The sequence below is a fragment of the Mugil cephalus genome, chromosome 15 (assembly GCF_022458985.1).
Source record: "Mugil cephalus isolate CIBA_MC_2020 chromosome 15, CIBA_Mcephalus_1.1, whole genome shotgun sequence".
Taxonomy (NCBI): Eukaryota; Metazoa; Chordata; class Actinopteri; order Mugiliformes; family Mugilidae; genus Mugil; species Mugil cephalus.
This window is the reverse complement of record NC_061784.1, coordinates 12,535,338-12,558,706: the sequence shown is the minus strand read 5'-3', so window position 1 is coordinate 12,558,706 and position 23,369 is coordinate 12,535,338. Positions and strand designations below refer to the sequence as shown.

Here is a 23,369-nt window from a genome sequence, read left to right as displayed (position 1 = left end):
ACAGATCGAGGAGCGATGCCTTCAGGGTTGACTGCGTTGTGTCTCTTACTCCTGCCCACTGGAGCTCTGGGATTTGGGATCATTTCAGGAGAATCTTTGAGTCATTTGGATATCACTGAGCAAGCTATTTTAAATGTCACAGCCCAGGTTTGCTTAGATCTGGCCCAAGCTGAATGGGACCACGTCACTCCTGAAGTAAGAATTCGCTTTAGCGAAGCTATTTTACATTAAACCAGTGCATCCCCTAAACCAGAGTTAATAAGATTTGACTTTGTGCGTTTATAGATTCTCACTGTAAGAGCTGTCGCTGAAGCCTGCGGCGCATCGGGATCCTGTAAGACTTTTCGTCAAGCCATACATTTCATCAAAGTAAGGAATGTTCGCGTGGACTTTCGATATCCGTTATCCTATGAATTCCACTTTGACAGTGAAACATTCGATGAAGGAAGGAAAATAGTTGCAGAGGGACTGCTGGCTATCAAAGCCAGCCTCAACCAGGAAAACTACAAGGCAGCGAGGCAGAAACTGGGGGAGATTCTACATCCTGTACAGGTATTTTATAGGTCATTTTAAAAATTTAAAAAATGTATTGCTTTATACAGTTTAAAACATGGATTATTAACTCCTCTTTTATCAACTTTGAAGGACTACTACAGTCACACCAACTGGGTGGAGATGGGGAAGACACGCCCAAACTCCAATCTGCTCCGATTCGGCACCATCATCGGTAACATCGCAGGTAAAAAAAGATGATATGTGATGTCTGTGTTTACAAACCGGTAGCACCCTTCGTTGTGGCTTGGGTGAAAGCATTTAACGAAAGAAATCATCTCCCAAAATGTTTTCATTTCCACAGATAAAAGCAGAAAGACATGTCGCGACTGTGACGGAGACGACTGCAGGAACAACATCTTGGAGGATATCTTAGAAGAGGGCATCCTGACCTCTGGCTACTCTGCTATCTTGCGGCCACCTCCGGAAGGTAAATCGTTCATTCATCTGGTAACTCTCAGCCTCTTCATCACACTGTCACATGTATTAGGTTATGTAAAGCTTCAGTTTAGAGGGGATCAGTACGATCTTGAGGTCCTTTATGCTTCCAGTCCACCACATTTTAGAAGCAAATGTCTTTTCTGTGATATTAATTTGGTCTGTGAATACATAGTTTTTACATAAAGTGCACAAAACATAGGCTCGGTTAGTAAGGTATGATGCATTTTAAACTTTAGGACATAAGTTTTCAACAGGGGGTCTGCGACCACTAGGGGGTCCGCAGAGGTGCTGCATGGGGTTCGCAAAAATGTTGATTGATATAATCAATTATGATGTACATATTTATATATTTTTTAATTCCCCCCCCCACAAATTAAAATTTTTTAAAATACATTTATGAATACACATATTTCAGTAAAGGGAAAATGGAGGCAGAAGACGTTGTCTTTCAGTCAGCACTTCACTCATTCACCAATACAGGAGCTGTCTCAACAGCGCACCGTTTGAGACCTGTCAAGTCTCAGTAGGCCCCGTCCCTATCGCTGCTGAGCCAATCACAAGGCCGCATATGGTGAAATCCCAGATGCATGCTGGAATATTATCAGGAGAGAAGCTGATCAGCCAACTGAGGCCAAACTGGCTTGGTGATTCACTATCCCTACTACAATTAGCTTTGTTTACAATAAAAATTTGAATTTGTCAATTACTTGCACTCTACTGCAAATACGCCACATGTTTGAAATAAAAAAAAGAATATTTGAGGCTGTGTATTATTTAAAAATTTAAAATTAATGATTTTAAATGATTCAATTATAATAATAATAATGTATATTCATAAATAGCGCTATTGGATATGGAACAAACATAGTAGGTTATATGGGGTGTTCCTATTTAATCTCTCCATCACTTTGGGGGCCTTGGCCTGAAAAACGCGGCTTTGGAATAATGTACCCAACAATAATCACTTCTTCCATCACAGCGATGATTCAGATATACCTTACTCAACCTAAAACACACATTTCCCACCGTGTGCCGCAGCATATAAGAATAATAACCACAAGTGCATGTCCTAATAACACCAGTGCTGAGGTGTTACTAACTGACCTAATTTCCACAGCCTTTTAAGACACCTCATTGTGTGTTGTGCTGCCTTGAAAAGCTTGTTGTGCATGTAAAAGTTCTTCGTATTTACAAAGGTAAAAGAAAAACAGTTTTCTGCACTTTTCTCCCCCTGTTTCATTCAACTATTTTCCTCGTTGTGTTTTCATTTCCCTCCTCCTACAGACTTAAGGACATTACTTGACCTTGTCTGCAGTTGTTATACAGTGTCTTACTGTAATGGCACAGGTTGTTATGTCACCAAACAGAACATCGTGACGTACATGAACCCAGTGAAAACCTTCACTAATTGCACACAGTGATCTATAGAAATAAAAGAACATATTTGACCAGTACACTTCTGTTTAGAAAGGCCTGATATTGTTAAGAAAGGAGTATTTATGATCTTTCTCTCTCCCGTTTGTTTCAAAGGAAAATGCCTCCATGGAGAGATACCTGGTGTAACAGGTATAATAAACCTTAAAGGTGGGATCAATAAAGACTTTTTGGGCTCCAGCCATGGACACCTCCACGTTGAAGCAGCACATCTGGCTATTGCTGCGACTATGGAGGTGCTGCAGGACATTCGAGGGGCTGCCGGCGACGAGAAGTTCTTAGAGTACGAAACCCATTCTGCATGTTTCACTTGTGGAGTTTAGGGAGGTGTATGTCTTTGTTTTATCCATCTCTCTCCCTCTGCCAGGATGGTGGGAATCTCCAGAGGATCCAGCGAAACTCTTTGCCTTGTCATTGACACCACAAAGAGCATGCACGATGAGATTGAAGAAGTGAAAACCATCGCTTCAGACATCATCAGTCAAGTGGAAACGGAGGACAAGCCATCGAGTTATACTGTTATACCTTTCAATGATCCAGGTAGGATTGTTAGGACGCTACATCTGATGCTGTCAGATGGATGATGTGAAACACGTTACTGACTCCTGTTCTTAAATGAACTTCAGAAATCGGGCCTCTGAAACACACTACAGACCCGGCAGACTTCAAGAATATTATTAATTCACTACATGCATCCGGAGGAGGAGATCAAGCAGAACTAAGCCTTTCTGGTCTTCAGGTGCTGAAGTTGTGACGTGTGTTTGACTATTTTTTAAAGCTGATGTGTATGTAGTTTAAACGTTAACCATCTGTGCTATTCTACACTCCATATGCAGCTGGCTTTAACAAGCACTCATTCAAACTCCGAGATCTTCCTCTTCACGGATGCACCTGCTAAAGAAGTAAACCTGAAAAGCGCAGTGGTCGCACTGATAGAGTGGACACAAACAGCGGTAAGTAGCTACTTTGAGCACATGCACACATAAGACGTTTAAGGTCTTTTTTTTGTTTGTTGGTTTGTTCAAATGTCCTAGTTGGTGTACCCTTGGTATTTTTTGAGTCAGCCATGGAGGTGTGCACTTAAAGTATCTAGCTGCTTGTAGCGACGCTGTGGTGGAAATTGTCTCTGCAAGATATAGCACTCTGGACACATGCCGGGATGGACACATTCATCTCTTATAGTGTTCGCATAGACAGAGATTATCATGCGACTGACTAGCTTCCCACAGCTAAGAATACAAATCATAAAGGTGACCGTGACTAAACCACGTTCCTGTAACGCAGAAATAGGAAAAGGCCTCCTTTTATGACGCCAAACACCTAGTCAGTGTCTCCTCTTCCATCTTAGACACTCGTGTCCAGTAAACCTTGAAGAAGGGGATGATAATAACCTGAGCAGAAACGCTATCTTTGTGGTTGAATATAACACGGTATGAAGAAAGGAGAATTAATGATCAACTAGTAAAGAGTCAACTCTTAGAGCTGACTCATTTGCGACTGACACATTACTACTAAGAACCCAGGAAGCCTGAAAGGGTTACAAACCGTTTCACAGATCTGTCGCCTAGGACTAGATGTTAGTATACCTTATTGCATACTTGAGATGACACAAAGACTCTGTGGGATGTCAAGTGAGTGACAGCATCCTTTGGGTCATCAAGTGGCCGCCCTCCAGAGGGTTCGGCAGTGAATCCCAGCGTCCCAGGTTCACCCCCTAGACGCCATCAACTCACTTTAAGGCCCATGTGGAGTCCTTTCTCTTCTGGAGACGTCCTTGACTGCCTGTGAGCACTGTGAGCCCCGATGATGTACACGTGCCTGAACGAATTAAAAGCTGCTGTCAGGGGGCCGATGGTGTTTCACTAGTCCCACATCTGCCTCAACCTGGAAAAAATTTTTCACTTGAAACAAATTGTCAGTCAATACAAAAGCTAATTCGTTTTTGGTCTTTTTTGGTTAATTTCTTTTCTTCCGTGATCGTGAATCGACATCTGTTGAAAGCACGGATAAAGTTTTTTTGGCATATTATTAAACAGAGAAACGACCTGCAGATGAATTAATACGATCATTTTTAAAATATAAACGTTTTAATAATAATATTTTTTACTCTGTTAATCTTTCCAGGTGAACTTTATAATCACTGACCCAGTGATGACCAGTCGTCGGAGGCGGGGCGTTGATGAACAAGCCAGATGCATATCAGCAGCGGATGCCCAGCTGTACCGAGACCTGGCTCAGGTGTCAGGAGGTCTGGCTGTTGAAGTCACAGCAAGTGAACTTCCCGTGGTCACAAGCCTCATAGCCGAGTCCAGCAGCGCCTCTCAGGTGACGTCACAACGATCTCACTAGTCTCTATCTAGCTAGTGGTGCCAGTTTAAAGATTTCAGCTGCTTAATGTAATTTATTCTTATCCCCCAGGTGATCCTTCTCCATGCAGCCAGGAACCATGGAAAAGACACCTTCCATTTTCTAGTTGATGAAACAGTACAAAATCCAACAGTTTACATCACAGGCCGCTCCGTCTCTTTCATGATCAAAAGCCCCACAGGTATTTCTATATTTCTGAATCTGTTGCCTTAATGTAAACTACTGTGAAGGCGTTATGTGTATTACTTGCATCATTACGCTATTATGTTGATTTGAAGTCCACACAACGTATAAAATATTAATTCTAAGACAAATGAGAAAATACATGCAGAAGATTTTGTTTGACACAGGAATCAGTTTTTTTAATGTGTGTTTGGCGATGTTTTCATTCATTGTTTGTAGTTATGTTCTTTTCCGATAATGTGAAAATGTACTAGTGTTTGAAAAAGAAAAAAGAAAAACATCAGTGTGTTTTTGTTTGAAGGTGCTTCTCAGCTGAGCACCGAAGCGATTTCAGTGGATTCACTCTTCATTTCGTCTGAGTTGGTGGGAAACTTCCAGACTCTGAGGCTCCAAAAACAAGTTGGAAATTGGGAAATAACAATGGTGTCGACTGAACCCTACAGTCTGAAGGTTGTAGGTGAGACACTCAGTCAACAGGGATTTTCGATACTACTGGCATCAGCGATACCGATACCGATGCTTTGTGTAAATACACCTTAATGTTTCTGGTAAACCTAAAAAAAAAAGTAGTGTATTTCAAATCATAGCGTCATAAAGAATAGTAAGTAGCTGAGCTAATACAACAACAGAAAAACCAAACGGAGAACACAATCATACAAAATATGTGATACTGTTTCAAACACAAAAAAAAGAAATAAGTAAAACTTGCATCTTAATTCTGACACCGTGCTCTCCTCTTCTGTCCTCCTCATCGTAAATGCCTCATATTCTGTGTTGTGGTTTAACCTGTGGTGTTTCACAAGGTTTGGTGTGTTGCCAAAACTCAGTAGTTTAGTTACTTTCCACTGTGTTCCTACATTACCTCCAATGACTGAAGTATCGAAACATGATACTTTGATTTGAGAATCAATTTTAGAGCATAAAGGCCTGGTATCAGTATTACAGTATCGATCCACACGTCTCTATCAGTTAATGCTTTTGTCTCTGATCTCATGTCTATGGCCTATGCTTATTCCTCGTCTCATGTACAGTTTCAAGTGCAGTTATGAATAAATCAAAAAGGGCCCTTTTGGACTTGAACATGAAAAACAAATGTTTACAGCGAGCAATCATTTTAGAGTTGAAAAATTATGTTAGTCTATGAATTGTTAGCTCAAGTCTATATATGTGCCCTGTAACTTCATTTAAAGACGCATTTGTCTTCCTCTCATGACTTTTTTCTCTTTTTTTTTGTAATTGCAGGTCAAAGTCCTATCAACTTCTATTTTGAGTTTGTGCAGCCTGTACATGACTTGTCCCCACAATTTGATGTTCTTGAGACGCGTCCCATAGCTGGTAAAGAAAACTGCGATGATGTAAATCTGCTCATTTAACATGACGCACTTCAGGCATGAAAATTTTTTCTTTTTCTTTAAAGGTGTCTGCAGCAGCTTGCTGGTGTGCGGGAGTGACTCTGCCACGTCCTTAGCGGTCACTCTGGTCGATGTGATGGGATCAGAATTGGTTACCGTGGAGGCGGTGCAACATGAGGATGGTTGCTTCTTGGCCAAGATCAGCGAGATGCCGTCAGTGACGTTTGTGTTGCTGGTTTATGGACGAGATGACAGTTTTGCCTCCATCGGTTCGACAGTAGTCTTCCAAAGGCAGTCATCCACCAGCTTCACACCTTCTGATGTGACAATTGCTGTGAGCGCGCATCTACTAAAACTTTAAATGTTTGCTTCGTTAAAGAGTGCTTCATTTTAACAAACACTCTCTCTATTTAGGAAGATTCACAACGCATCCTGGTACCGGGAATACCGCTCTCTGTACCCTTCACTGCAAAGTCCACGGCAACGTGGGGAAACTTCATCGTCAAAGCCAGTAACAGCAAACATTTTGACTTATCGTTCAAGTCCAGTTTAGCCATTTGTGCTGATGGCAGTGCCTCCGGGACAGTGACCATCACTGCACCCCTTGACGCCCCGTCTGGTACTGACGTCACCCTGACCATTGAGGTTGACGCTCCCGGAGAAGGAGCCGCCAACTATGTTGTGATGCGTTTCACCATTCTTTCAACGGTAGTGTCAAATTTGAAAATTACATTTCAATAAATGTTAAGGCAAAGAATGATCGCTCTATCTCTGCCAGTGTGTTTCTCATTACGTGTTATTTAATACTTCTTCTACTCATAGGTGACTGATTTCACTGAGCCACAGTGTGAGCTGCTCAGCCTGCAGCCTGGCTGCTTTGCCGACTGCAGCTCATCTGAGTGGGAGTTCTCCGTTCAGGTGACCGACGGGCCTGATGGGACGGGTGTCGAACGTATAGGCATCAGAAGAGGCCACGGGACCATAAGCACAAGCCAGAATCCTGAGAACAAGGACTCAGTACTTGTGTCGTACACGGGCTCTTGCTGTTCGCCTGAGGTCGAGCTGCTGGTTGTGGATCGAGTGGGTAATGTAGGCTCCTGCGTATACACAGTCTGGCCTTCGGAAAGCTTTTTGTCCACCGGAATGCCTCACTTAACCTATATTGTCATGAGCATAGCGGCAATAGGAATGTATTTAATGACAGGACTACGCAGCTAGTGACCCCATGTCAAATGTATAACTCCATAACGATTATGTGTTTTCATGTTCAGTAGTATTCCAATATTATTCCAAATATGACAATATTCCCAGTCCGATTTGGCTTTATGCTCTTTGATTATTTGGAATCGGGGGTTTTTGCAGAATGCATCACCTGCTAATTGAAATGTGTAGGATATGCTGATGTCAGCCGGGTTTTTAAGAACTATCTCTCGAAATGTAAGCGGCGCATTTACACTATGTCTAGCACCTGTCACTAAAGTTCACAGTCAATCTCTATCTATTGTAGAAAAAAGCATCTGTGCATCAGTTAGCAATGTTGACCTTTTCCAGGAGGTGGTTGATCTGAGCGTGCAGGGCAGTGACGTTAACGCAATATTTCTGTTCACGAGGCATCTAAACAGCTAAGAAGGAATATTGTCTCTTTGGAATAAGGTTGCTGCATTTAGAGCATCTGTTGCTCATGTGACTCAGAAACAAGAAATGGATGAGGCAGATATTTTTAAAAAACACTGTCTTTATTGTTGTCATAATGTGTCTAATGTATAATCCTCGACATCCAACACAAAACGGCTTGCTTTTCACATTTTGCTACATTTATTTGCCCCTCCTGTATTCCTTTATCGCTATTTACATTTTGAAAAGTTTTATTTATTTTGAAAAGATGTATCCTAGCGAACTGGTCGTCCAATACAGAGGGCGAGTCGGCTACAAGTGTTGAAATGTGTCCACGCGTGGTGTGTATGTTTTAAGGTGATGCGAGTGTTTAGTGACAGTACAGGTGTGTTTGTGGATGCACTTCGCTAAAATAAAATTAAGAAAAGTTGCATTCCACGCTGAAAGTCTCTTGACGTTTGTTTCTTTTTCTGCAAGTGTCATTTACAAATAGCGACAACATTGTCGACATTCTTCAGACCTTTAACCCAACTTGCACGTGTCCCTCAAACCTACAGCCAGCAGCACTCTTTTGAAAACACCATTAAGATGTAACTATAATAAACTATAATGCATTAAATGTACATTGTGTTAGAACTGAGATAGGGTATTTTGTAGAATCAACCACAAAACATTTGATATTTGCTCAAATTCACCGGACCATCAATTGTCCACATTCTTACACAAAGGTACCTTTTAAAGGGGCAGCGTCATTAGAGTATACAGTGATTCCTTGTCTATGCAAGGGAAATGTGTTTCTATAATAACAGTAATTCTGAAATTCAGACCAGTTCTTCAGAAGATGTGTTTACATGCACATCAGGCAGTGCCATTGGTGTACTGGGAAAGCTTATTCTCCAGGTCACAGATTCTCTTCTCCTGAGACAAAACTGTGGCCTTCAGATTCTGAATCTCCTCCAACAACCTCTCAAGCAACTGAGGCTGGGCAGGAGGAGAGGGGAGAAAAGAGTTGAAGAGGAGGAAAAAAGGGGGAAACAGAAGGAGAAAGGGGAAAATGAGAAAAAGACAAGAAGGTGAAATTAAAGACAAACAGAGAAGGGAAAATAAGTCAAGGACAGTGAGCAACTAGTGGAAATAAACCAAAACAAAGATGGAAGCTTTGGGGAAAACCAGTTGTGGGCAGGTGCAAATTAAAGAGAAATGCAGGTAAAAGGGGTTAAACAGAGAGACTCGGATTACAAGCTGCAAAGCTAAAAAGTCAGAGACATAAAGAGAAGCAGCAGTAAGCCACAACCCAGCTTTGAGAGCTCACGTTGTTAATACAAAATTATACTCTAATGTCGCTGGATGCACGCACAGTACGTGAGGTTTAAAGAGCTTACCGGCAGGCTGTTGGTCTCCAAAGTGGACATGCTGCGTCTGGTGGTGGGTCTGGAGTCCAGCACATTCTTCCTCGCCACTTTGAGTTCTCGGCTCTTAGGCGGCACGTAGCCGTCTCTCATGGACACCAGAATGGGATCTTCATCGCGCCCATCCAGCCACTCTTCAGGCTCCATGGCGGGGTCGGGCCCTGCTGTGTCTGGGTACAGGTCATCCTGGAAGAGGTCCGACTGTGGGAAAAAAGTCAGGCAGGGGAAGGAGAGAGGCGCCTAATTTTATCTTTGTAAAATACTATTTTTTTTTTGGTTTTGCAAAGTAACTTTAATGTTGTAGTTGGTGACAGTGGCTTTGGAGAAAAACATATCGTGGAGAGAGAAATATACTTATTCCCTCTGGATGTCAAAAGGTATTAACCTCCTGAGTCCCGAGCTTTTATTTGTCATGCATTTTTAATTTCACCACGGTATTTGGTATCAGTGGGACCTAAGATGTATTTAAACTAAGCATCATCTTTGAAAAGGAAGTAGTAGTTTTGGAAAATTATCATTCATTATAACAATTATTTTTATTATAATTAAGTCATCCACTGTGTGACAAAATATAAAATTGTTAATTTTAATACCTGAAAATGGCTGAGCAAAGACAGAATTGTGAAGAATGAAGTCCCAACGTCCTCAAACAAGTACTTGCTAATCAGCAGCTTTGTAGCTCATTGCTATTGATAAAATTTGTTAAATTTGCACATCGTATCAAACTAGAAACGTTAATAAGAATAAATTTTTTACCGTAAAATTTTATGAGGTTCCTCGTCCACTTATGTCCTGTGATCGTCTGTAGAGCAAATCTCATGAAATTCCTGCTACCATGTTTTTACACCGACTAGTGACCCTTTGCTACCACTAGATGGCAAACTAAAGCATCCATTTATGGACAATGAGTCTAAATGAAGCACAATAAGTTGCAATAAAACCTAGAACTTAATGTCCCCATATGAGGATGCAGGGTCTCAGGAGGTTAATATGTGAAGTAAACCACGTCAAGAGCTAAACAGTGTTTCCACGGTCATGGGTCAGCTGAGCTTACTTTTCTGGGCACTGTCATTGTGATGGGTTCACACTTCTTGTCATGCAGCTTGTATAACCTGAGGAGATAAGACAGGGGACAGAGGAAAAGTGTGTAAGTTTATGCCTTCTCTCTGGATGGGTAAAGACGTTTGTGAGATAAATGCAGTGAATTAAGCTGCATTTAAAAAGAGTGTATAAGCCTCACTGTAGCACACTGAGATTCAGGGAATGGAAGTTGATTTAATATAATTTAATCTCAAATTTTGTCTGAGTTTCTTATCCACCCTCAAATCAACTCTCCTTTTATAAATTATGATAGAAATAGAAGAGCAGCATTTTAAAGAAATGTATTGTATGGTGCGTATCTTACCTGGCGATCTCACATTTGGTGACGTCCACACCTCTCTTGGGCATGAAGCCCATCCCCCTCTGGGGCTCCTTACAGCTGAAGGTGTTGACATAGTGAACGTACGGCGGCTCCTCCGTGATCTCAAAGTAGCGGATACTGCTGTCCCCCTATACACAGAAAACACACAAACATAACACTTATTAAAAACAACCAGGACATGGTTTTTACTAAGGCTGAAAATGAGACAGCTTTATAGTTAATTCAGGATTGATTTCAATAAACCACCATTTCTGTACCTTTCCACAGAGGTAGACCATGTTTGTGTCCGCATCATAATATGGTAACAACACGCCGTTACTTGTGTCCAGCTCCAAAACTGCGATAGGCTCCTCGAAATTTGTCTGCGGAGAACAACAACAACAACAACAAAAAGATCAATATTAATTTGTGCAAGCGTATTATACACAAACACTGAGTGAAACTTAATCCTTTCTTACCGGGTCCCAGAGGCCGAGCTCTCTCTGGCTCATCCTGGTGAATCCTGTGGTGAAGATGTTTCCATCTCTGGTAAAGATGGCCCTCATTGGTCGGATCCCTTCATGTGGAGCCAGACGTTCCTATTGGTCAGCAGAGGGACCGATATTATTACTAATATTACTATAAGGTCCTGTCATCTGGGATTATGAGAAATCAAACATCTCTCCAACTAATTGGGTCAACATCAATAAGATGTCATAACGTAAACTACTTGGAGGAGATAAGGCACTAATTCTAGTTTCTTCTAGACCGTCTGATGAATTATACCCTGGGGCATAGGTCTTCAACAGGGGTTTCCATGACACCTAAGGGGTCCGTGGAGGTACTGCAGGGGAGGGTCGCAAGATCTTTGGTTGATTAGACATTTCTATATATTTCTTTTAATTTTCCTCCGCAAATTTAAAATTTCTTTAAATACACATTAACATGAATCAAACATATTTTAGTAAAGGGATAGATGAAGGTAGAAGACGTTATCTTTCAGTCATGAGCTGTCTCAACAGTGCACCGTTTCACGCAGAGCGCCGCCAGAAAAAAAGAAAGCCTATTCAGTCCTCAGGTAAAATAAAAACTTGAATCGGTCAATTATTTTCTTTATCTGTCCACTGTGTATACCAGTCAGGCACAGCATTTGCACAGCCACCTTACTGTTGCACATGTTTGAAATAAAAAACGAATATTTGAATCTGTGTATTATTTGAATAGCTTAATATTGAATGCAAAATGGTAATAATGTACATTTATAAATAGCACTAGGCCGAGTTTAATATAGAACACATATAGAAGGTAGGGGGTCCCTATTTAATCTGTCATCAGTTTGGGGGTCCTGAAAAACATTGAAGACCCCTGCCCTAGGGCATACTGTGTATTTTTTAGTATTTCCTACTCACTCACCGCCACTACCTCCCTCTTGCGGGGGTCGCAGACACGCAGACGTCGGTCCTTACAGGTGGTGCAAAACAAGCTGCCGTTTCGGTTCCAGCTGATGCTGTAGATGAGGTCTGGGTGGTCGTCCATGGAGATGATGGGCTCGCCTGTCCCCACGTTCCAGACAATTATCAGGTTATCACTGCCTGTGGGTTTGATGGGGACAGACAATGAAAAGATCTCAATCCAAATTCTTTTTTGAGCACGTTTTGTTGTTAATGACACGTCACTTTTCACGCAAGCTTCAAAAAAAATGAAGGTGAGAACTTGAGAGCACGTGTCTGTGTGGGTGTGCACCCTACCCGCAGTGAGTAGTATGTTGCGTGCGGTGGGGTGCCAGCTGACAATGCCGACGCGTTTGGAGTGACCCTCCAAAACCACCACAGGGTCAGTCAAGGGGCGGGTCAGTGCGTGATCTGGGATCTGCCACACCTGGAGAGGACGGAGACAGAGTGTCCTGTCATCTGCACAGCAAGTGATGCAGTGCAGATGTGAAAAACTTAATTGTATAAAGAATAATATGAACTAAAATGCCTTGCTGAATCTATTTAATCAGGTTCTTCCTAGTTGCAACATCAGCTTTATTTTCAGTTTATAAAACTCTTTGGAGAGTGAAAGTAGACATTAATATTTCTTTATTTCTACCTAAACTTCTATCTAAACTTCTAAACCAATAAGGGAAATGTGTCATAGTTTAGATGTTACTACCACATACCAGAATTACAATAAACACGGAAAACAAGAAGTGCTTGTCTAGGTGGGTGATGTCTAAGTAACATCCACACAGATGCAAAGAGTTTCCCAGCAGAAAATGATATTGTCACGGTCAGTGGTCATAATGTAATGGCTGATCAGTGTATACTGCTGTTGAGAAAAACTCAGGGGCCCCACATAAAAACACAAACAAACAGCAGCAGGTGAAGACTGATCCACATGCTCAAGAGGAAACGCACATGCAGTTGCTCCACACTCATAAACACACTCCAATGAGACTCCCCGGATAAAACAATGACCGGTCTCTGTGAACTCAAGAGTCTGACATCACAGTTCTGGCCTTTTCCACTCCAGCGCAGCAACGCTGCCAAGACAGCTGCAACTGTCGGTCCGTGTGCTGGACGCAAACAAAGCCCAAATACACAGACATGCAGCCATGAAGGAAAATACACACACAGCACTCGACCCCGGTCCGGCAGCTGCCGCGATTCAGTCGCTCGGTTTCACAGAGAGATTCCTGCTATGACAAATGCGCGAATCTGTCGTCGGTGGCAACTGTGCTGATACACACATGTTGGGTCAACAGATGCGCTATCCTCATACAAGTCAGAAAAATCTTATGACTGACACGTGTTGTCATAGACACATGTACATTTAACACACCAGTACCAGTCTAATGTGATTTAAGGAGCACATGGTCTAGATATTAAAAACTATCACCGAAGTCTAAAAGAATAACCTAACTTTGAGGAGTTCTCAAAGTTATGTGACTTATGTGTACGTATTTGTGTCAGTGGAGCAGCTCACCGTGACACTAATTAACACTAAAGCTTGTTTTTTATTTCCTGTTTGAGAGTTTGACCGTGGAGAGCTTGAGCTCTTCTCGTCACTATCACTATCAACATTTTTTGTTTAAAAAATCTTTTCACAGTTTTGTCCATCTCTGAATGTGTGAGAGAAACCAACCTGGCAGGACAACCAGTGAAACCAAAAGCAAGAACTAACTTTAGATGGCCTCCACATGATTTGTCTTATTCAGAGAGTTCATATTGTGAGATAAAGTTTTTCCTTGCCACCGTCGCCCTCAGGCTTGCTCTGGAGGTTGCAGGCTGGTTTTTGTGAAGTGTCTTGAGACGATTTGTATTGTTATTGGCGCTATATAAATAAAATTGAATTGAATTGAATTGAATTGAATAAATATCAGAACAAAGCCTTTGTTTTTTTTTTTGTCCCCTATCATTTGAATCAGAAGTACATCAGGAAATAGACCCCAGACATAACTCCATCTAACACTGTATACCATTACCTGACCCGTTAATAATTAATTTAAGAATAAACAAACAATAAAAGCAAAACAGTTGAAGGGAGATTAAGGTGTCGTCACTGCTTCATTTAGCTTCACAAACATTAATAACTTCAAGTCATTCTGACAGTGTGAAGATCAGGTTCCTGTAGCCGAGGCCTCACACTGACCCCTGCTGACTGAACACAGGAGTGAGAGCATCAGCTAGTTTTCTACTGGGATAAAAACTCAGCCAGCACATGCTCAAGGTGGGAGTTTACAAGTGAACGTATTAATTAAGAATTCAAAAATGAATCATATTTAAATTCTGACTTCATTGCCAGACCTCACTTAGCTGCACTGCAGGTAGGTTTGCATAGAGATATGAGTTTAACACATTACCTCCTGTGGATATGAGGTGAATGAAAGCAGGTACAGCGGAACATAGATGGATGGTCATTATTTAAAGATTTGAAGGTGATTGAACCGCAGGAATGTTTTCTGGATATGGTGAAAGAACACTGGCACAACACAGCATCGATGGACAGACAAAGTCATGCTGCAGACACTCTCATTACCTCTTATACCCTCTATACATAACTTTTATGCATACAGGTGCATGGACAGCATTACAGTGACAAGGTGGGCTGTAGACAGACAACAGCCTCCTGATCAGGTTAACAAAATATGACGCAGAGCAGGTGGGTGGTCCGGCAGACAGGTGCCTGATTCATTCTGCTTATTGTTCACTCAACAGACAGGAAGAAGTGAGAAATAATTCAAGCTGCGACTACCTCTTATGACAGCAGTCTGAGTCACAGAAAAACAAACTCCTCCACAGTTTCAACTTTTCTCTCGCCCACTCTTTACCACACACGCAAACCCTCTGATTACCATCGCGGTGCAGTCCTCCGAGCAGCTGGCCAGGATGTTGTCGTCATGAGGGCACCAGTCGATGTCGAGGACGGGTCCAGAGTGACCGACCACCAGCGGATAGTTCTTATCCACACGACCTGTCTACAACAAAAAAGGGCTGAGTTAGGAGTGTGTAAGTATCATGAATTACCATCATCAATAAAGACATGACCATATAAAAAAAAAAACCAGCAAATAGCAAAGCGCCTATCTTACAGTCCAGATTCTCTATATTTCTGCATAAAAAAAGATGATATATTTGGAGATTGACAAAGAGAACCAAATCAAACATATGCAACTGAAATACTATACTGTGCATTGATTTATTCAAGAAAATTAACCATTTGTACATTTACTTGCAAAAGTATGTGAACCCTCGTTTTCTGTATCTACTGTGAACCCCTTGTGTAGCAATGAGAGCAACTAAATGTTTCTAGTAACTGTTCCTCAGTCGTCTACAGCGGCTTAGAGGAATTTTCGCCCATGTCTTTGTCCAGAACTGCTTCAGCTCTGAGGTGTTGGTGGGTTTCCTCACATGAGCTGCTTGCTTTAGGTCTTTCCAGAACATTTTGATTGGATTATCATCAGGACTTTGACTTGCCCATTCAAAACATAAAATTCATTCTCCTTGAGCCACTCGGGGATGTTGTCTTGCTGCATGACTCAGGTTTCTCTTAAGATTCAGCTCACGGACGGATGTCCTTGTCTTTTGAAACTCGCTGCATTAATTCAGAATTCTTTGGTCCTTCATCGATGGCACGTTGCCCTGACCCAGATGAGCAAAACAGGCCCAAACAAGGACATTACCATCCCCATGTTTCAAGGGTGAGATGAGGTTCTGACGCTGAAATGGAATATACAGGACAATGTAAACTACAGCATGGCCTGTGAGGGTGTACTTTAGACAATGGAAACATCTTACATGATTATAACCAATGAATGTGAACGCTGCTTGGCATAGAAGAGAGTAACACCACGTCAATGAAAAGGCCCTGTCCCCTTAAAATAAAGCATAGGTTGCTGTGTTGTGTGTTGTTCTTTGAACAATTTAAAAGATACAACTCTGGGATTTTCTCTGCTCCTCCCAAGAGAGAGAAGGACAAAAAAAACAGTAAATGTATGTCTTCAGGCCATAAAATGTGTGGACAAAGATGGAAAGCTGCAGGACACTGATAGTGAATATTTGTGACGTTTGTGGCAAACACTTAATGAGGATGATGCTAACGTTAGCATAGTTTGTCTTTCACTAATTTCTTGGTCGGCAGATGGTGTACGGGCCCTATCTTTTTAAAAATTTTCCATTAAACGTCACCGATCATCGCTTTGCAAAGACAAAGACAGTGTCTGACTAATGGTAGTCATTTCGCCCGCTTTCCAGCCGATGAATGCTAGCAACACAAAATAAACAGTGACTACAAGGGGATTTTGTCTTTACTGCTAGTGGTTTGTTTTCACTCAAATGGGGATGTGGCCTAATTTGCTACTGTCATCTATGACTTAGCCTCTAGGGGCAACTAATGGCCAATGTTTATGGGCTACAGGTGTGCCCCTAATTTGTTTAAGGTATTTGCTTGACTCACACACCATCTTAACTTGCATGCTGATATGACAAAGCATTTAGCCTCTTTAGAGCTCAACCAAGCACTCAGAAAACCAAAGGTTTCCAGTGTAAAATAATGTCCATTCTCTATGGCTTCTGCTTATATCTGCTGAGAATAACATTAAATATACAAGCAAGTATAGTTTTCACCATGTTCTTAGCATGTCTGCCCAGGTCATGGTATTTCCACAAAACGTTAAAGAAAGTCACGTGGACTTTTCTTTAAGATTATTTTGCTATTCATAATGACCAGATACTTGCATGACTAGTGCCTGTTAACTTAGCTTAGCATGTTAGCATGCCAACATGGGCTAATTAGCAGTGAACACAAAGTTGCACATGTTTGGTGTGTGTATCGAGGGGCCTTCAACCTTCAACTACTCAAAACACATATAATAGATGGGATTTTGATGTTCACAGTGTTTCCCAGTTCCTATGTTTTTTTTTTGTTTTTTTATCATATGAACGTGTGTGTATCAGCTTTTGAGATATCATTCCCTCAACACACACCCCGAGAGCAGTGTATTTATAGCCGGGTGACGAGGCGTTGAAAGGGGAGTTTTTCTGGTGGCCTGTTGGGGACTCGGAGGGGGGAGAAGGAGGATAGAGATTGCACTGGTGTATTAATAGCGCGTCTGTTCACCATGACTTCAGTGTATAATCATGTCCATTTCTCAGCGTCTCGGGCATTAGTCTGCGTCTTCCTGCCCGTCTTCGCTAATTACCAACGCTGATGTGTCGATGAATCTCAACAGCGATGACCTCCTTACACCCACGATGTGTCTCGTTAAAAAAAGGTCATTCCACCAACCACAGTCCAAATATAACTCTGGCATCATCTCAGAGTTGAGTGCACACGCTACACAGCAGTATTTTATAATATTTTATCTTTTAACTGAAGACAGTTAACTTCCTGTTAAAGCTGAAATGCGATTGGCTGTTGTCCTTGGAAGCCTGGCTCAAATGAAACCTGCTGAGTGGAGACATCTCAGGGGCCGGGTCAAAATATATTTCAGCAGACTTATTTGTGTAGAGCAGTGTCAGCAGTTAGAGATTATAAAATAAATAAAATATGATTAACAGAAGCCTCTTGGCAATATTTTTTCTTACACAAAACTACTGCAGTTCTATATTTTACCATAATAACTTGACATTACCTCCCTGCTCATTATAATACACATACACACTTTGTTATCTTTCTGGCATCTACTGTTCATTTTAAAGTAATGTCGTTATCCTCACAAGGCCTCGGGAACTTTAATGCATCACAGTTTGAACCTTCTTCGTTGTTTTCTTACATTGTTCCATCTACAAGTTTTTCCAACACAATGGATGACAGCAAATATCATATCCTCTCCTCTTAGATGAAGTACTATAATTAAGCATTTGTCACAGCAGACATTATGAGTCATCAAACTAGGAGAGGCCCGTCTTTGTGCAGGCTAATTCATGGCTTACTGTACCGCCTAAAGGAGGTGAGCCATCATTTATACCCTTGTGCTTTTACTACTGTGACAAAATGTCTGCTCTGGAAGAGCTTCGCAACTTATTTCATCAGCCTTAAAACTGTACAGCCTAATGTAACCATCACTTGGGAATGATCACTTTTAAATAGCACCTGTCGTCTTGAGAAATTATAAATTGCATGTCTCACAGGATGAGACACCGACTTTTCAGTGCATTTCAGATGTCAGGATGAATACTTAAAAAAATCTCAAGTCACCTCCAGCCAGAAAAGTGAGAAATGAACGTGTAATTTCCTGTTTATTTTTAGTGTCTGTTCTCTCTGCCTATGTAAGTATGTAAAAGTGAAGCGGCCACACTGGTTAAAGTGCATGCATGATCTTTACAAACACATTAACACTGAAAAAAAGAAAGAAAGAAAGGCTACAGGCTGCAAACTCTTAACTTCTCTTTCTTTTGTTCCCTATTTAGCTGCAACGTTCTCCTTCTCTTTCTTCATGGAGCAACTCACAGAACAAAAAGACAACCTGTAACCTTTGCACACAAGGAACAACGCACACGCAGCCCATCCAATATTAGCTTAGTTGTTTCAGTGGTGGACAAACTGACCAACGGACCATCAAGACTCGTGTTGCTAGCGAAGCTGAAAATGTATAATCTTCCCTGAACCACAGTTTTCATTGATAATCTTCAGCATGTGATGTTCTTCTCTGATAAGATACCAGAGTTTTGGGATTCGTAAAACGTTTTCCCCTCACTGACCTTAGAGAGGGGCAGCACCAGAAAGGCTCCTCCTCCGCTGGACTCGATGATGACCGCCAGGAACTTTGGGTTGACGGCGCAGAAGGAGCTGTCCCACGTCACCTTGGAAACACGAATGTCATCGTAACCCTGCTCGGCCTTGACCGCTTGACCGAAGACGTGGCGGAACTTGCTCTGCCGCACGATGCTGCGACTCATGGCTAAAGGTGAGTATGGTAGGAACACAAAAAGTCAGAAGGAGGCATGGATTTAAACAAAGGAAGAGGACGAAGGGTGGAAAAGAGTCACCACGAAACTATATTCATCATTAACATGCTCTAAAAACTTCAGTGTCATTACCCAAAGGTGCCTTGATGTATTTGATTTCCCATGAAATATTTAGAGGTGGCTATTCTGATGATTTCTTTTGAAATGTTTCTGCCGGCAAAGGTTTGATCAAATCTCATCCCAGTGTCAAAGTCTGTATTAGTCACGGAGGCGGGTTGTAGAATCGTCTTTGATTTCAAAGTTGAAGATGAATCGGTAACTGTTTTGGTATTACAATTTCTATTTTTTTGTTCGTGACTGAACCAACTACACAGCGGGCAGCTGACCGACACAAGCCTCCAGTCTCTTCACGCTGCACATCAATCAGGACTTTGATGCACTTACCCATGAATATTTTATGTTCAAAAGACTTACAGGAGCTTTAAATAACAAATAATGAACTTTGTGATGGGTTTTTAGGCTGTTTGTTGACTGACAACCTGCTGCTGAGTGGTTATCCCAGGCAGGGAGCCAACAGGACTGTAATCCTCCGAAACACAGGGGATATTCTGTAACAGAGCCTTCCATCGGTGTAGATATTAATAGTTGATTGTCCCACCGAACACTATGTGAGAGCTAAACATCAAAGAGGAACGCTAAGACACAGAGAACAGATAAATGTCAGGCGAGAGGACTCGACAGATGCAGTGTCGATGTGAAATGAGCAACACAACTCATAGGCTGCAATGGATATATATATATATATATATATATATATATATATATATATATATATATATATATATATATATATATACATAATCAGGCCTGTATTAGTCCCTGAAGACTGGTTCCACTTGTTTACAGGACAGAGTTAAACCCTCCTAACAATTAAAATGAAACTTTCTGAGAGCACCAACTCAGCCTGACCTTCTGACGACTGAAGCTAAAGACCCTGGGATTGATGACTAAACCAAAGTGGTGAGAGGAGAGAAGCTCTCGCCGCTTTCCTGGAAACTCTCCACATAAAACAGATTACATACCACGACAGTGGGGCATTTCAGGACAAACAACTTAACCGCATACTTAGTTTGATATTTATTGACACCCAATCTAACACAGTCAGAGAGTTTATAATACAAAGGAAGAAGGAGCTCTCTCGCTGCCTGCAACGTGATCTGCACTGCATGACTCAAACCCCTGGCATAAATGATTATTTTAGATATAGAAGACAGATATAAAAAGTATGTTTTTTTTCCTGTTGTTTTAGAGCCAGCTAGTAAAATATATTTTAGCTAAGCTCATCTTCAGCAACGTGAGAGCTTTCACAGAAGCATTGTGTTAATACTTTTGGGACACTTAGGAAAATATTCTGACATGTTCCTGTAACTCAGGTTAATTAGATAGTCTTCGGGCATGGCGCAGCTCTGGAGAGTCGAGACAGAGCGAAAGAATGACACTGCCACTTTCCTAATATAGACATGACAAACTGCACTGTCCCACCCGGGCCACTCGCTCCTCCCACCATCCCGCTAGGTCTCAAATAGTCCCAGTATTAGGGCAATAGGGTCTGTGGCGTTTTATCGTCAATGAAACGGACTGTGCATTTAAACAGCCATTGCGCACGGCATACACAAACACACATAAACGCAGCGATATAGGCTGTCACGGGCGCAGGAGGTGTGAGGGACGGGGGGGAGGGAGGGAGGGAGGGGGAGGTTAGTAATGCACTCCTTAAAGTAGCCCACAGCTGCTATGCAGGACTCAAGATCTGCTCCCCTTCACAGGATGAAAGTGCACAATCACAGTGTTCCAGCTCTGTATTTCATTTTTTATTTTTTTGCGGTTGACAAAGGTAAGGACGCACTGACTCCTCTCCAGCAGTGCAGTGAAGAAACTGACGCACCTCTCACCCCACTGCAGCACAGACACTGACACACATATTAGGAAAGACAGTGCACAAGGCAGCTCACCTCAGGTTTTGGGGAGACCCCTCTTCCCTGGACAACTCTCACGGTTTTCTGTCGTCTGCCTCCTCCTTCTGCGGCTCCTATTCCTTTGAATTATTCCCTGCGACCCGGCGTCCTGGAGTCTATGCGGACCTGCTGAGGAGACGCACTGGAGAACTACGTGACGCTCCCCGGCCGGGAAAGAGAGAGGGGAGAGTACCGGGGCCGAGCAGGAGAAAGGAGGGTGAGGAGGGTGTGGGCAGGGTGGGTGAAGGGTGGGTGCCGTCTATTTTGGAACGAGCTCTGTCAGTGCAGGGAGGCGTGACGCACGCGTCTGAAAGGGAGTGAGCGCGTCCCCGAGGGGGTCACCGTCACTGTTGGTGGGGACGAGTGTTTACAGTAAATAAACACATCACTCAGGTGAACTGGTCTGCTTTTTTTGAATGAATGGGAACTGCTTGATTGTAGAAAGCGGCACAGAATCAGTCAGGAGACTCGTGGGGAGGCTTCCCCAGCTTCAGAGAGCCTCTTCGCACTAATCTCCTGGACTTCTGGCTTTACCTCGAACTCTATTTCTCAAAATGCAACAATGGTAAACGCCCAATACAAGACAGAGCTACTTATCCTGATATTTAGTCTCTTAAACCCGCATTTCCATAATGCAAATCATCACTAGCTTCTCCGTCTTGTGGTATGCTTGTAAGATGTAATGCCGAATAGTAAATGGACAGACCAGGACATAATAAATCAGGCCTCGCATCTCCGATTCTGCAGCTTTCAAGCTTTAGCTGGCAGCTAAGAAGCCCCAACCATGACTGGTAAACACATCAAGAGAGTCCCTTTTTTTTCTTCGCAGTGACAAACAGATTACAACAAATAGAAAACCTGAGGGAAGGACGAACTGAAGTGTGTTTTTCTGACTGAAAACTGGGATCAGCTGGTGATTTTATTAAAAATAAATCAAAATGATCTTTGAGCTCTCAGAAAGCCAGCTGCACAGAAAAGGCCATATGCTGCAGTGAAGACCTTTGCACTAATTCGTGCAAAGCCCCAAGGGCGGACGGAGGGGATGTTACAAAGTAAACAGTGCTTTAGTTTTGAGTCTGAGTTATCACATGCTGAACTGAATATCTGAAGTGCATGCTGAGGTGGGCTCTAGCTGTGTTCTTTTGCTTGCTTTCAAGGGAAATGGGCTCTTCAGCACGCATGGAAAACAAGATCTATTGCATCCTGGCATTGCAACTGAGAGAAAGGCATTTAGAGGAATGACGTTTACACTGTGGGACGAGTGGGCTCAATATGAAACCTACTTTTATATATAAAATATACAAGTGATACCAGTTTTGCTGTGGAGGCAAAGAACGACATTTGTATGAAGCTGACAGCAAAACGTTTGCTTGGTAAGAACTCATAACACCACAAATAATAAAATGTCACAAGGCAAAGGTTTCTGTTTATTAATTTCCCCAGTAGCATGTGAAAACAGGCTGTACAGATGCAGTTTGTGCATCTTTTGAGTCAGTCTTGAGTCAGTCGTGTGTGTGTGTATATATATATATACATATATACAGTATATATATATATACATATAAATACTGTATATATGTATGTGTCTATGTACATATATGTAAACAATGGACTTTTTTGAGGGGCGGGGCTTAGCTGGAGACAAAGCATCTCAAACATTATAGCCTGTAAGCACCAGTTAGCATATTTCAATGGACTGTTTCGGCAAGAATGGATGAGGAAAATGCATATTTTAGAGAATATATGAATACACTCACTGTCCAAGACTGTGACTGTTATTTTAAAAATGTTGACTGTGACTGATGGGACTACATTCACCGGCCCCTACACTCTCACTCACTGGATGAACGATTTGACCAAAGAAGGACACAGAGGGGATGAAGTCTGGTCTGTCTTTATCAAGTGAAGCCTCTCCAATGAAGATAGTGCAAGAAGTGAGTGGAACCACTGTGGAGCTTGACCTTCTGCTTGGACACCCCTGAAACAGGCAACAAAACTTGCGCTAGTTCGCGGTTAGCATTAGCATTAACTTAACAAAAACAAGAATCAGCCAAATAACAATTAACTCAACGCAATTTGTCAAGTCGTCCATCACTCACTGGATGGACAGGACAGGTGTTGACAAAAAGGAAAAGTTAAAGGCCTACAAATTGTTAGACACATATAACAATGTCTTGAATGGACATGCGCAAGATTTACAATAGAACAAA

The 23,369-nt window shown here is 42.0% G+C and overlaps 2 protein-coding genes across 2 annotated transcripts; one reads left to right on the top strand and one right to left on the bottom strand.

Moving 5' to 3' along the window:
* On the top strand, window positions 1-7,917 carry LOC125021461 (von Willebrand factor A domain-containing protein 7-like). The gene is made up of 15 exons (XM_047607545.1): window positions 1-195; window positions 286-552; window positions 646-739; window positions 857-982; window positions 2,524-2,710; window positions 2,795-2,967; window positions 3,054-3,166; window positions 3,264-3,380; window positions 4,552-4,752; window positions 4,846-4,975; window positions 5,279-5,434; window positions 6,220-6,312; window positions 6,395-6,663; window positions 6,744-7,037; window positions 7,152-7,917. Exons 1-15 carry the CDS (start codon window positions 16-18, stop codon window positions 7,545-7,547), a joined length of 2,796 nt encoding a protein of 931 aa, XP_047463501.1. The 5' UTR covers window positions 1-15; the 3' UTR covers window positions 7,548-7,917.
* Window positions 7,918-8,046: 129 nt separating this feature from the next.
* coro6 (coronin 6) lies at window positions 8,047-21,376 on the bottom strand. The gene is made up of 11 exons (XM_047607546.1): window positions 21,157-21,376; window positions 18,938-19,137; window positions 15,091-15,213; window positions 12,503-12,632; window positions 12,168-12,346; window positions 11,234-11,353; window positions 11,033-11,137; window positions 10,758-10,903; window positions 10,407-10,464; window positions 9,326-9,553; window positions 8,047-8,924 (listed from the first exon to the last, which is right to left on the bottom strand). The coding sequence occupies exons 2-11, from the start codon at window positions 19,133-19,135 to the stop codon at window positions 8,802-8,804; spliced, it is 1,410 nt and encodes a 469-aa protein (XP_047463502.1). The 5' UTR covers window positions 19,136-19,137; window positions 21,157-21,376; the 3' UTR covers window positions 8,047-8,801.
* Between the last annotated feature and the right edge of the window lie 1,993 nt (window positions 21,377-23,369).